Source organism: Varanus komodoensis, unplaced genomic scaffold (genome assembly GCF_004798865.1).
Source record: "Varanus komodoensis strain SLA01 unplaced genomic scaffold, ASM479886v1 scaffold9, whole genome shotgun sequence".
NCBI lineage: Eukaryota > Metazoa > Chordata > Lepidosauria > Squamata > Varanidae > Varanus > Varanus komodoensis.
The window spans coordinates 38,198,892-38,214,254 of record NW_025336598.1 but is presented as its reverse complement, the minus strand read 5'-3'; the positions used below and the strand labels follow the sequence as shown (position 1 = coordinate 38,214,254).

General features: G+C 39.2%; 1 protein-coding gene across 1 annotated transcript in view; it reads right to left on the bottom strand.

The window, feature by feature from the left end:
• LOC123017171 (nebulin-like) overlaps positions 1–15,363 on the bottom strand; it is a gene marked incomplete at its 3' end in the record, with an annotated part of 76,603 nt that overhangs the window by 17,212 nt on the left and 44,028 nt on the right. Inside the window, exons 38-51 of the mRNA XM_044418326.1 lie at positions 14,472–14,783; positions 14,174–14,380; positions 13,329–13,433; positions 11,979–12,086; positions 10,963–11,274; positions 9,434–9,640; positions 8,422–8,526; positions 7,759–7,866; positions 6,199–6,510; positions 5,319–5,525; positions 4,312–4,416; positions 4,036–4,143; positions 2,737–3,048; positions 1,953–2,159 (exon numbers count right to left, since the gene is read on the bottom strand). Of these exons, the coding sequence (XP_044274261.1) occupies positions 1,953–2,159; positions 2,737–3,048; positions 4,036–4,143; positions 4,312–4,416; positions 5,319–5,525; positions 6,199–6,510; positions 7,759–7,866; positions 8,422–8,526; positions 9,434–9,640; positions 10,963–11,274; positions 11,979–12,086; positions 13,329–13,433; positions 14,174–14,380; positions 14,472–14,783 (2,715 nt within the window). The remainder of the gene's footprint in view (positions 1–1,952; positions 2,160–2,736; positions 3,049–4,035; positions 4,144–4,311; positions 4,417–5,318; positions 5,526–6,198; positions 6,511–7,758; positions 7,867–8,421; positions 8,527–9,433; positions 9,641–10,962; positions 11,275–11,978; positions 12,087–13,328; positions 13,434–14,173; positions 14,381–14,471; positions 14,784–15,363) is intronic.

The following is a 15,363-nucleotide window of genomic DNA, read 5'->3' as shown; positions in this document are numbered from 1 at the left end:
GGAAGGAAGGAAGGAAGGAAGGAAGGAAGGAAGGAAGGAAGGAAGGAGGGAAGGAAGACATACACATAACATTCCCAAATGTCAGATTCAACTGTATGTTTTTTCAGGCATTTGAAAAGTTGCTATAAAATAATCTCTGTAAAACTTTTATCTACAATGATGTACATATGTGAACATTGCCAGGAAGAACATTCATGTGCAGAGCAAAGTTTTTTCACTTATACAAGGGAACTAGATTCCAATTGCTATAAAATAAAAGTAATTTAATGAAATCAATTGCAACTATTAAATTCATTTCATTTCAGACCCACAGTCCTTTTAAAAAATAGGTGTATATCATATCACCTGCCATATCACATATCATATCTAAACAATCAACCATGCAAATCTGGTATCTTTAAGGAAGTAAATCAACAGAGATGCACATAAACTTGGAGGATTGTGGGTATCATATGGAGGAGCATGAGGACAAGCTTCTCCTGCATTCTGTCTCTGTCTTACAATTTAGCTAGATGTCTACTTTCATCTGTCCAGCTACAGAGATCTGGATGGGAAGGGAAGGAAGCTAGAGCATCACCAGAATGTGTCACATTCTAGTCTCCTCTCTTTTCTCATCATAGTTGCAAATGTCTTGTTTAAGTACTCCTTTAGGTAACAGCTTACACAAATTGTGTGGCTTTCTGAATGTAATGAATGGTGTAGAATTAATTACCTCTGTTAACCAAGTACAATAGGTTAAAATAGGGTAACTATTTTTCATTATTTGATAGTAATTAGGAGCAGGAAGGTGGCGGTCCATTACAAACAGAATGCAATTTTAGCATTCACTTTATAAAGGAGGGAATCCCTGGATATTACCATTCCTGGACTGATAAGGTAGTAAATAAAGTGATTAAGATATCTGCATTGTTGGAGATCATTATATCTTGTTCAAAAGTTTTCTTCAGTCTTGTGAATGTGATTTATCCCAAGACATTAAGGATGATTAATTTGGGGTTTTAAATCATGGTGTTACTACTGAATTTAATTGTTTGGTGGACAGTCTTAATAAATTTCTCCACGCTATCCTTTCCAAAATGCCTGATTATGCTGGGCTTGTAGTGGAAGTTCTGCCAATAACTTCTTCATGTTGCCCCATAAATAGGTTGGCATATGATGGGTCTATGCATATTCCTATTGCTGTACAGTGATTACCATTAAATATGAAACTGTCATTACTACCTTAGCCAGGGAGGTTAAGACTTCAGAACTTGGTTTATTAGAGGTATTGCTATTGAAGATGTATGTGAAGGCTGAGAAACTACCTTTATGGGGTACAATAGTCAAAAAGAAGTAACACTGAAGGTTACAATGATGGCTGAATGGTTAAATTAACAATTTTATAAATTATAAAATAAAATTATATATTATAAAATTATATAATTAAAATTATGTAAAATAAAAATCTGAGCCATCTGAATTCATATGACTCAGTGTCCTGTTGATCTCACAGTAAGGTAACTGGGAATCTTATCTTTTCATCAAGAGAAAAGCAGGTATCTTAATCCACCTTAATCCAGTCTTAGATACATCATAGTAGAGAGGAGAAAAAAGCTTGTAAAAAGGCATAAAGTATTAGAATCCTGACTACATTTGGTAAATCATATTGATCAGATCTTAAAGCAAGATCTTTGGTAATAATTTGTTGAGCAGGAGATATCATAAAATCAATAATGGACTATGAGTATAATTCAATAATGTTATCCAATGGCAGGAGAGTTTAACTCTTGCCTAACTACTCACTATATGCATTAATCTTTATAAGCCAGGTTTTATTTTCTGTGCATGCAATGTTAACTTTAGTCAAGAAGCAGTGAATAGATTTTTGGGACTGAGAATTACAAAATCTCTGTAGAATAATGTGTCTGATCCATTTTAATTCTATCACAGAACTATTATATTTAATTGCTTACCTCATCCATAATTTTGGCATTCTTTGTAGCCAAGACCATGGGCATAGAATCCATTAAAATAGAAAACTTTAGCTTGTCTGGATGCTGCCTGTAGTTCTTCTCACTGACAATCTCCATAGCTTTCTTATTTTTCTCAGCCTCTAGAGATCCTAATGGCATCCATCCAACCCCCTTCATGAATTCATCGTAGTCTGCTTTGTACTGGTTCTGGAAAGAAAATGAAATAAAACAGATGAGAAATTTTCCTGCATCATCTCAGCAGGAAAAAATATAAAAATAATCTAATTGTGTGATGGTTTATTTATGCTAATCAAATTGACTTTTTAGGTGACAATTGCATATTTACCCCTTTATGTAAAAGCTTCACAGAGAAAGGCATTTTGTCATGTTGCACACACACAGACACACACACACCAAATCTCAGATTGGAACATTATGCTCAGATTTGACTATTTGGACATTTCTGCTTGTTAAATATACAGGATGAATTTACATGCCATACAGGGCTGTATTCAATTTCATTAAGTTCCATTCATTTCATTGGGTCTAATCCAAGTAGGACTAATGCTGGAGACAACCCACAGTGCATTTAAGGTACTGCACATAGAGAGATTTGTTGGATGGCACATCTGAGGCAATGACACCAAATATTAATTTAAGAAGGTATATATTTTGAGGGTTGCTCCACCAAGATGCTTAGAAGTTCAATTCATACTTCTGCAAGATCAATAGTTAAATTTGTCAATTCAGGGAGGAAGGGTGTTGTTAAGGGTGTTTTACTTACATCACTCTGAATCTGCATCATGTTTTTGGCCAATTCAAGGTTCATAGCATCAGGCAAAACATTGTAACTGTGGATAATATTCCTGTAATTAACATCAGTTGCCACTTCCTGTGCTTTCTTGGCTGCCACAACACTGAACATGTCAACTGGTGTGTGGAACCGGGTCTTTGAACTCTCATAGTCCTTCTTGTATTCACGTTCTGATTGCATCTTAGCAACCTGCATGAAGTGCACCAGCTTAGGGTCATCTTCCAGACTACGGAAACCAATATGCTTTCCCTTTGCTTGCTCAAAGGCCAGTTTGTATTTGTACTATAAGCAGAAGGGAGAAAGAAAGAACATATAAAATGACAATGAGTAAAGAACACTACAATGCTAAAAGTGACTAAAAACAAACAAACAAACAAACCCAAACCTTCTAAGTGAAAATGCTAGGAATAATTCTGTACAAGGGGCTCAGAGCAATGAGGTGATGAACTCAGAAATTATTATTTATTCCCTTGCCCAGCATATACAGTTTGAACATGAAGAGAAACATCAGCTCTAAGAACAGAGAGCAATAGTCTAACAGAAAGTTTAGTGCCCTTAAACCCTCTAAAATCAGTGTCCTCAAGAGCACTTAATTTGTATATTGGATTGTACTCAAAATATTGGGTTGCAGAGATCTGGCAGATCCATGCTTTCTGCCTCCCCATACACTGGCTCGCCCATCCCTTCCTCTTTTTCCCTCTTTGGAAGGTTGGAGTTCTGACTTGATAAAAGGAACTGCTGTTGAGCATTGTATAATGACTAGGAGGCGCTTTTATGTATCTATTTATCAAATTTCTTCCCCACCCATTGGTCAACTTGAAGGGTTAAGGGGGAAATCACCACTTGGATGTCCCTCTTCAAGATTACTGCACTGTCTACAACCTCTGAGGAGCAAATCACCAGCATCCTATGGATACCATCATGGGGCCACAGAACTGTACTTTTAGTTAATTGCCTCTAGTGTTATTTAGTAGAAGCTATCGTAAGCCAAAGGCAGTCAAGAGATGGCCGTATTTATAGGTTAAAGTATAATGCACAAAGAAGAATTATAACCTTACAGCACCATGCTTGGCATCTACAAACTTATGGAGTCCAGAAGAAGCATATAAAAGAAACAGTATAATAAGAACCATTTCTCAGATTTGCCAAACTAAATCTGTGACTCAGAGAACATAAACATTCCAACACTGGCGAGCAGGATAATTGCAAATAAACAGTTTAGGGATAAATCAGTCTTTTTCGTTAAGGGAATGTCAAAATTAAACCTACATCACTTGCAATGTCCCTGGAAGCTTTGGCTGCTTTTATTGAGATGGCATCTGGCCTCAGATCATAACCCTTCTTCTTCTCTTCTTCCCAGCCAGACTTGTATAGTTTCTGTTCCAAAATAAAACAGGAGATTGTTTAAAAAAAAAAAAAAAGCAAAAAAGTACCCTTCTGCTACAACTGGTGTTTTCACTTTCAAAATTTAGCCTAAAAGTGACAGAAATATTAAGGGAAGTCTTAAAACAGGTAAGTAATGTTCTGCCCCAGTTAAGACCTTACATCGCTCATGGTGATTTGATTGGCTTTAGACAAGAGTATGTCTGGTGTGTCAGGCATCACATGAACGTCAGTCTTCTCTTTGTTCCATTTTTCAACATACAGTCTCTGCAATTTAAGCATAAAAATTGTTTGGCTTTAATAATATCATTTTTACTTGGTTTAATACTGTAAAATATTTGGTTTGTTCACACACACACACACACCTCCCTCCTCCAAGTAAAGGACATCACCATCCACAAGGATCTTAAAAAAGAACTAATGCCACCAACTTTACATGAAACCACTTCAGTGCAAGGTTCATTTGCCTTTTTCATTTAAAACCTTAATAAAGATATGCTAAACTGCTTGATTTTATAATGGGACTTCATGTAAGGGAACAAGAAAGCTAGCAAAGTCAGAAAGGGGTTGGAGTATTTATTTATTTATTAGATTTGTTTAAAGGCTGCCCATTAGTATCATGCTCTCTGGGCAGCCATTACAATAAGGACTAGAAGTCTCATGCATTTCTAATCCTTGTGGTATAGACTTGAAAGACTTTACCCTGCATTGAAAGCTTTGATCTACACTGGTGCCCTCTTTCCCACAGTGCTCCATCAGATGCATCCAGAAAGCCAACAATAAGGAACTAAAGACAATTGAGCTCTCCTGTGCATATAATGTTTCATCTTGTTTGACCTTTAGCTATAATAGTTAATAGCTATTGTAGACCTATCCTGGTCGATTTCTTTTTAAGCAGTGGTCATTAATGTATTCCATAAATATATCTTCTATGAGAAATTACTTCCTGTACCTGTGATCAATCCATCGCTTATCAATTTAATTGACTGTTTGTTTTAACTGGGTGTTCCTTAACACCTCATCATTTCTACATGGACCACTTGTGTAAGCAATCCTTCCTGTAGGTTCTATCTTCTAGTGATCTCTGACAGTTTAGCACACTTTTCCCAGACAGTCTGAAACATAAATCTTGCATCTCATGAATGAACAATGACCTAAGATGCAGTTACCTTATTCATGGTATGAGCGTTTTGCTTGGCAAGCACCTGCTCCATGGCATCCATGTCAATGGTGTATTTCAACGTATCCGGGTGCTGACGATATTTCTTTTCACTAAGAATGTCAGTGGCCTTCTTTGCCTTCTCCACTTCCAGAGACTGAATTGGCACCCAGCCTATTCCTTTCAGCCAGTTATTAAAATCTGTTTTGTAAAGATTCTTGAAAAATAAAGGGAAAATTATGTGAATAGGAATCTGGTTAGCTTTACACTTCACAAGATCCCAAAGCAATACATGCTTCCACCATTATAACATGAGCTAAAGCTGGGGTAGTAGCTCCATACACAATCCCACAGAACTTCTGCCCTCTGACGTGGAAGACCATGTCCTGCTTGAACAAAACTGTCATCCCCAAGTAAGTGGAAGCTTTTCCCTCAGGATATTCCACCCACACTGACTTTTTCTGAAGGGCTGTTCTGAATGTCACTAGCTGGAACTTTCTGAGCAAAACTGCTTGGGAAAACCTGGATCCAAGCCAGTGACTTCATGGTGACTATGAAGTCATAGTAAAATAAAAAATGCCAGTCTTATCATTCCACCAATAAGTTTGGAAATGTGATTGCATATCTCCTGTTGTATCCTTTATAGAAATGTATTGATTCCACAGATTAATTGTGAGCTGCATGAGAAATATATTGCTAAAAGTGCAGTGATGTCAGAAAATAATCTGCACACTAAGCATAATGTCAGATTAATCAGCATGATTGATAAAAACCTGATAAAACCTCCAAAGACAGGCACAGAAGCCTAGCAGACACCCTGCCTTATTTTTCTCAAGCTTTTAATCTGCAATCTTTAGAACAATACTGCTATGAATGTTCAGATGACATACATCACTTTGAATCTGCATCCTGTTTCTTGACAATTCCACGCTCATGGCATCAGGCAAAAGGGTGTAGTTATGAAGATACTGTCTGTAATTCATTTCAGTAGCCACATCCTGGGCTTTCTTAGCAGCCACCACACTGAACATGTCCAGAGGTGAGTGATATTTTGTTTTGCTGCTTTCATAGTCCTTCCTGTATTCACGCTCTGACTGTAGTTTGGCCACATTCATATAATGGACCAATTTAGGATCATCTTGCAGGCTTCGGAAGCCAACTTGCTTTCCTTTGTCTTTCTCATATGATTCTTTGTACTTGTACTAGAGGTAATCAAATCAAAAAGAGCAAATTTAAACAAATTTAAAATGGGACATGCACAGAATCAATTTACAGCACACTGATAAAATAACTGATATTTGTTCTTAGTGGTTTCTCCAACCACTGTTACTTTCAGTCTTGTACGCTCTTTCCAATGTAATGTCCAATTATTTAAATCCATTGCTTTAAATCCAATATATTGTTTCCCTTTTGTTACCCTCAGGCCCCACTTTACACTTCTTCAAAGCCTTACTCCCAACTTGAACTGGTGCTTTACTTTTGCTTTTGCTTTGCATGCTTTGGCAGATGAACATAAGAACATAGGTGGCTCATCTAGATCATTTCCTCCAGCATGGTGTTCACAATGGCCAACCAGATCCTCATAGAAATCATCAAGCAGGACATGAATGTCATAGTACCTTCCTGTCTACGTTCACAGCATCTGGTGTACAGAAGCATACTTCCTCTGATACCAGTAGCACCGTATCTCCATCTCAACTAGTAGCTGTATGCTCCATCATTTTGTCCAATACCCATTTTAAGGAATCCAAATGGATGGCCATTGCTACATCTTGTGGAACTAAATTCCACAGTTTAACAATGTATCAAGTGAAGAAAAGATTCACTTTGTCCCCATTTTTCTATACCTCCTACTCTCAGTCATCATCTCAGATTGAGAAAAGATAATAAAGCTCCTGACTGCTTCTATTTTGAAGTGGAAGTGAATGGAAAGTGCAGACAGCTTCTTACCTACCCCTGCAAAAGGGCCAGCAGAGAGAATAAAACAGGAGCCATAGTACATGGGAAATAGCCACATTATATCCATTATCAGACTAACTTAAGCCCTCATTCAGTACAATCAAAGATTGAGAAGTTATCCTTAATCGTATCCAATGTTAGTTTAGCTTAAGCCTTATTCATTTCAATGGGACTATTCTAAGTAGGGTTAACACTAGAGCATGAATGGTGCCCAAGTCCTTCTTGGCATTTTTCTAAACAGGGTTTAACCTGCTGTTATCCTTATCCTTTATGGGACAATGTGATACATTAGAATACAGGAAGGAGACATAGATGGCAGAACATCTGCATGGCACACCAAGGTTATTTCATTCCTCCACTGATTAAAGGATCGCAGAAAGCAGGGTTGAATGGAATGTACATTGCCATTGAAGACAGCCAGTAGTAAGCTGGACAGGCTAGGCAGGTCTGATCCAAGGCAGATTAAGCAGCTTTATCAAAATTCTACTTACATCACTGGCAATGTTTCGTGAAGCTTTTGCAGCAATTATAGGAATGGCATCTGACTTCATATCATATCCTTTGGCAATCAGTTTCTTCAAGTCAGCTTTATAAGCATGCTTGGAGAGAAATAAATATTAATTTATTAGCATCACAGTATTTGAGATCTGGAAAGAATCTTGAAAGTCATCTAGTCTAACCCTCTGTTCAGTGCAAGATCTACAATGAGGACATAACTACTACAGCTTCCCTGAAAGAAGTCTGTCCTGTCTTGAGAGAAGGTGGGCCCACCACTTCCCAAACAGAACTGTCAGCATTCTTATGGTTCATATTCTAACAACAGAATGAAAGGGCGCTATTGTTCTGTTACATTGAGAACTTCATTATAAAAAGACCACCCGAGTCTCTGACATTGCAGACAATGTGCAAGATTTTTCTTAACAGAAATATCGGAGAATCAGAATATGACACTTTGGCAGCTTTGTTCCAAACCAGAATTCATAACCATTACAGCTAACAAGGGCACTATGGTTTTAGCTAACTAAAAGTTTTTAAAAATACACGTAGAGAAAAAATGTTAAGTGTAAATCTAATAAAACAGAAAACATCAAATTCAAGTTCACTAAAAAGAGCTTGATATCAGCTTATGAAGATGGAAACTATCAAATACTCACATCACTTAGGTTGTAGGCATTGACTCTTGCTTGTATAAATTGAGGAACATCTGGATCCAAGTGGTACTTGTGTTTAACTTTCTCACCTTCCACCTTATAGTTTATCTAAAAAGAAAACATTTATTTATTATCCTTCAGCAGGTATACGGCTTGCCCTGATCACAAAGTGGCTGGCACCTGGCTATCTAGCTCAAAATAAATAAAATTAGTTCCCCCAGCAGGTTAAGGACCAGCTAGGTGCAGGTTGATACTGAACTGTTCCTGGGCTCTATCGATTGGACAATATGTACCAGCAACTATAAAAGTTGTTTGTTGTAAAAGTTAGAGTCAGTGCAGCATAGGGCCACAAGGTTGGTGGCTGGATTGCAGGGGATGCCTTATGAGGCGAGACTGAGGGAACTGGGTCTCTTCAGCCTGGAGAAGAGGAGACTCAGAGGGGATCTGTTGGCGACATACAGGTATGTGAGGGGGTGTCACATGGAGATGGGTAGAGACCTGTTCTCCCCTGTAGAGGAAGGCAGGCCCTGCTGCAACAGAGCAAAGCTCAGGGAACCAAGGTTCCATTTAGATGTCAGGAAGCACTTCCTGACAGTTAGGACCCCGAGGGTGTGAAATGGGCTTCCACGAGAGGTCGTTGAGGGCCCATCGGTGAGGGTGTTCAAAGATAGGCTGGACATACACATGGTGGGCATGTTGTGAGCAGAGCCAGCTGGAGCTGGGGGTCAGACTAGATGGCCCAGGAGCCCCCTTCTGACTCCGCTCTGTTTCTATGTTTGTACGCTTGGCAGCAGAGGAGAGAAACTCCAGGCAAAGGGTTTGCAGCTTGGGACAAGCAATTCTGAATGGGCAGTATGAAATAACCTCTGTAGGAATTCCTAATGTACTTAAAGTACACTGAACTGGAAACTGGAACCAAGTTAATAATTTCAGGTAGATATCTGAGAACTCTACAACACTGCCTGTTTATGTTTGCAACTTAAAATATGGCAGACCTGCATTTGCATTAACTTACATCACTTAGCTGTTTGGTGTTTTTCTGCGCCAAAGTCATTGGCATTGAATCGATCAAACTCGTGAACTTGAGTGTGTCTGGGTGTTGCCGATATTTCTTTTCATTCAATGCTTCCCCTGCCTTTCTAACTGTTTCTACATCCAGTGAACCTAGAGGACTCCATCCAATTCCTTTGAACCAGCTATTATAGTCTTGTTTGTAAACATTCTGTGGGTAAAGCAAAGGAGAACTCAAAAGAAAGCAGGCATTCAGGGAAAAACATTTCAAAGGAACAAGAAGTCGATGTGGCAGTGCCTTCCCCACACCCCACATGATGATCACACATCCCTGATTGAATATATTTGAACCTGGCAAGAAGAATAAAATGTTTTACATGTTTCTTTCAAACGTTTCACATACTATCTGGAGGTGCAGGCGGGAGGAAAGCAGCTTCATATTTAGGTTGTTTGCCATATTTGCTACAATAGTTTCATTACCATCTTCCAAGATGGTCTCTGTGTCTTTGTTTCTGCCTCTCCCACCCAATTTCCAATGATTCACGTGATCACAAAGCATTCATTGTATGTTCTATACTGGGGAAAACTGAATGTGTGTTCTATTTGGCAAACCAAAGTGTAGGCTTTAAGTACCATGGTCAATATTCTACCAGTTTGTGCATTTCTAACACAATAACTCTGCTGAACATTGAAATCCTGAAATGAAATTCAAACAGTACTCTACACGTCAAATCCAAATTCCAGTTTTTTGAAAAGACGGGGAAGAAGAAGAAAACTGGATTGCAATGTGAGCTCTCCCTTGAGACACGAAACCACATTCAACACATTTTACTTTCATGTATGAATTGTGCTTGACCTTAGGCCCATTTCAAGAGAACCAGAGAATGTTGCAATATGCAATGCAATCTCCTTTACATTTGTATGAAAGGTGATGTGCATGTTCAGAAGACAACTCCATATTTCAAGCATGAATTCTGACTCATGCATCCTAACAACTTTTACAGGCAGAATGGTGAAGAGGATGAAAAATAGAGTGGGTATGTGGTATCTGAGGCTTCCTAACCAGATGCACTAGTTTCTTCTGTTTTCAGACCATTTAGATAAATGTGAAAAACAGTAACATAAAGGTTGCTAACACTCTGAATGACGCACAAAACGCAAAGGCTCCAGGCCAGGTCTTGTTGTATATGAAGAGCGATTTTAGATGGGAATGCCAGTCTAACACATCTCCTAAGTCAAGTGAAGAACTGAGTGAGCATCATCATCAGTTCAGACAGATCTCCCTTACCAGATCAGGGCAATTGTTACAGCAAGAAGGGAAATTATGCAGATGAGAAAGAGGAGCCAAGCCACTAGATGCTCAATTTGACTCTGCATTTAGAAAACTCTGCTAAATGAAGGTGTTATTTTTGCCTTTGCAAAGTATTTTTGAAAAGAGATGTCAACCTGTAGATATTAGCATTTATCTTTCCCATGTCAACTGCATCATATAGTGTTTGAGATCAGTGTCATTTCAAAAGCAGTAATACTTACATCACTCTGGATTTGCATCATGTTCCTTGCCAGCTCAACATTCATGGCATCTGGCAGGTATGTGTAATGATGGAGCAGGTGTTTGTAGTTGGCATTAGAGGCAACATCCTGAGCCTGCTTGGCAGCTTGGATACTGACCATCTCCACAGGTGTGTGATAACAAGTCTTGCTCTTTTCATAGTCCTTCCTGTACTCACGTTCTGACTGCATCTTTGCCACATTCATAGAATGGACAAGCTTAGGATCATCCTGTAGGCTTCTGAAACCAACGTGTTTTCCTCTTGCCTTCTCATAAGCTTCTTTATATTTGTACTAGAGTTAGAGTAAAAGAGACAGAGCTGTCCATGGATTGCAAAATTTTGTATTGTTGGTAAGAAAAGAAATGTCTCCAAGAAATGGCATCAAGAACTTTGTAGGAACCTTCAAATATAGAATCCCTGTGGCTGAGGTGAAGAACATGCACTCCTTCAAAAGATAGTGGGCTACAATTCCCTTCATCCCTAACAATTGCCCATGCTGCCTACGCATGGTGGTTACTGAAGATTTACAACACCTGGAGAAGCACAGGTTCTCCCAAGTATGTGCAGCTGACCGAACAGTCTAGGACAGGTAGAATATTTAGTAAAACTATTATCCTGTTATTTGTATGGATTTATATATTTATTTACAGATTTATTCCAAATCTCTTTCAGCCTTTACAATCTCATCAGACAAAGTGGGGACAGGTATCAGACACACTTCCTATTTTGTAGGTAAGGGGATATCCCCACTCCAATAGGAAAAGATAATCAACTTAGAGTGGAGGCAGCAGCAGTGCAGGATGTCTCCTGAAATCATAAGGAACCATAAAGGCAAGGCAGGTGAACAAGTAGGGGATTTCTAACTGGGGTTGCAATAATCCATTGTGGAGAGGGGCTGTGTAGCAAAGGACACTGTATGTGAATAGTGTGCATATGGTGGCAAAATCCCCAAGACCAACTTCAGTAATGCAAGATGGAGGATATACGGGTACTTACATCACTAGCAATATTTCTTGATGCCTTGGCAAGTTTAATTGGAATCGCATCACCCAGAACGTTATGCCCTTTGGATATTAGGTCATGATAGTCATGTTTATAATAGGCCTGCCGGAAAAGAGAAGATTTTAAATATTCAGCAAGGTATTTAAGTAATTACCACTGCAAACCTAGCAGAGAATATAACTTCCAATTATCCTTTATTAGGGTACAGCCAGTACAGTGTGTACAGTTCCTGGATAGAAGGTTTATAGACTGCAGTCCTATCCTGGCTTACTAGGGAAAAAGTCCCACTGAAACCACTGAGTTCTTTCATTCTAAGTAAATATGGCAGCTAGTATGAAAAAGGGGGTGGAAAAGCATCTGCCTATTCTCTGCCAGCCTGCTGTATTTTTGCCTTCTTCCACAGGCAGACCAGAAACTAATCTGCTTGGTGGAAGAGTGCCAGAGAGAGCCATCCAGCATGCTGTTTCCTGCTGGACATGGAGAAGGGGGAGTCTCCTCCTCTCTGGTCAGCACCGGAGTGCCATGGCTTGGGAGAGGAGCCAGGAAATGATTGTCACTCACCCCACAGAACTCCTCGTCACTTGTGTTGACTAAGTGAGTTAGCACACACAAGCCTAACCTGAATTACAATAAGAACAAGTGAACTAATCCAGGCCACTTTTATTGAATGGAGGGGCAGACAAGCAAGATATAAAGTGAGAAAACCGTCCCTCCCTTTTAGGGGGACTTCACTCTGGCATACACCTACAAGTGGACCTAGACAGAAATGGAATTCCAGGCCAAGCTGCTTGAATTTGATGATGTGAAGAATCATGTCTGTGTTCTCCATGATCTCCAATAGCCAAGCAATCTTCCTAACAAGTCTGAGGGACCCCAGCCTTGTGGAGCTGCTTCATGGAAACCTTGTCCTTCCCTGAAAATGTGCCTCTCTTCTCTCTTCCTCAGCATGAACTTCCCTTTTCTAAACTTGGAATTACGTTAACGTAGCTCACATATCCCCTCTCCCATTGCAGTCCATTCAGGCCTTCTGGCCTATGTTGCAGGAACATCAGGTGTTACTAGTCCCATTCTCATAATCCCTTCTTTGTATTTGCAGAATATGTATTCACTTCTAAAGCAAGCCAAGGGTAGTCAGGGTGGCTTGTTGCCTTCACATTTCTCTCATTGCACAATGTACTGGGAGTAGCTTCAATATGTAAGATTGAAGATCCCAAACCTAAATGTTTTTTCCATATGAAAATGTCTGTGCAATTTTCATAATGCTGGAATGTATTATTGAACATCTCCATCTGTATTTATTTACCAAGTAGCGAAATGACCAACACCCTTCCCATGGCCACTTACCTCACTGAGGTTAGCTGCATTGTATCTAGCCTGGATAAACTGAGGTGCATCGGCAGGCATGTGATATGTATGCTTCATTTCCTCTCCAGAAGATTTGTACAGCCGCTGTGAAGCAAAGAACAAGACAATCACAAAGATATGCATTGCCAAGTGGAATGTTACACAAAACATCATGTGCTAGCTAAAAGCCTTAGACTGCAATCCTATGCATGTTTACTCGGCAGTGAGCTCAACTGAGAACCATGGGGCTTTTTCCAAATAAGTTATCATAGGAGTAGGTTCTAAAGGTTGTTCTTAGCATCAGTTATTACATTTCTATGCTTAATGATGTCTTTCCTGTCTGAAATTGAGCCACAAATTTCACACTAGAGAGAAAGCATCTTTTCAAAGTAGAGTTTAGGAGGAGACACAAATATATCTTAAAAACAAATCACATATGATAGAAGATGGGTAAACAAAAGATAGAAGAAACTTTAACAGAATGAGGTACTTTACTGCTTAAAGTAAAGTAGATATAGTATTAGGTGGCCTGAAGTTACTGCCATATTAATTGAATGGGAAACTGGAAAAAGGAGAAGTGTATAGATACAGGATTTCATACTACCACAAATCACTTTGCCTATTGGTAGGGTTGGCCCTGGATGTCAACATGCTCATCATGGCCTTTTCACTTAAGTAGACTTGTGCTGTTTAATGTGAGAATGTTTCAAAGCAAGGTTGAAAAGATGGGAAAAATTTGATGAATCTCCCCAGTGCATCTGCATTCACATATGACAGACTGTCCCATTTTTTCATAGATAGTATGAAATGCTTTGTTCTGGCATTTTCCCCTCAGGCTTACTCACATCACTGAGCTGAAGCGCATTCTGCTTAGCCTGGACCATGACAGGTGAATCTACCACACTGGTAAATTTGATGGTGTCTGGGTGCTGGCGGTACTTTTTCTCATTCAAAGCTTCGCCTGCTTTTCTAGCTGTTTCTACATCCAGTGAGCCAATCGGGATCCACCCAATGCCTTTCATCCAGTTATTATAATCATCCCTGTAAAGATTCTACACAGGGAGTAGAAAAAAATAGTTACTTTAGCAAATATATATTCTTTAAAAGACACCAGTTTGGACACACTTGTATGGACACACTTACTTCACTTTGTATATTCATCATGTTTTTGGATAGTTCCACGCTCATAGCATCAGGCAAGTAAGTGTAATGGTGTATCAAGTTCTTGTAATTGGCATTGCTGGCAATTTCTTGTGCCTTTTTGGCAGCTACAACATTGACCATGTCGAATGGAGTGTTGTATTTGGTCTTGCTGTCCTCATAGGCTTTCTTGTACTCCCGCTCTGACTGCATCTTGGCAACATTCATATAATGGACCAACTTTGGATCATCCTGGAGGCTCCGGAAGCCAACCAGTTTACCCTTGGAACGTTCATAGTCTTTTTTGTACTGGTACTGTCAAAATTTTAAAAAAGCATGAGACAGTGAGCAACATGTAACATTTGGGTTTCATAAAAGGACACCTATTTTTTTAAAAAATGAATAGGATATCTACAGCGAAATAAGAGCTAATTTTCAGGACCATTTCTGGCATGATTACTATTATACATGCCAAATGCAAGCCACTGATACCTATTTGGACAGGTATGCTAAAACTTAGTGGATGAGTTCTTGGCATGCTGTTGGGCACTGCATGGCTATCTTTATTCCTAAAATCAGTGAGACTAGATCCAATAGGAAGCAACTGACATGCTCGAGTTGTCCATGATGATGATGATGAAAAAAAAACTTGGACTGCACTTAGATCCCACTTAAAACAATGAAAAAAGTTAGTCATTACTAAATTAGGTCCCATTGATTTCAATGTGATCTGAGTGCAACCAAAATGTAGCAAAGTTCTATGCCAATTTCTTAGAAGTAGTGGAGTAAGTGGAGCTTGCTCTGAGATCAATGTGCATAGGATTGCTCTGTTAGTCTGGAGAAAATCAATTCCTGTAAATCCTAAAGGAGGTTAGCTGTATTTACAGTAGACCCA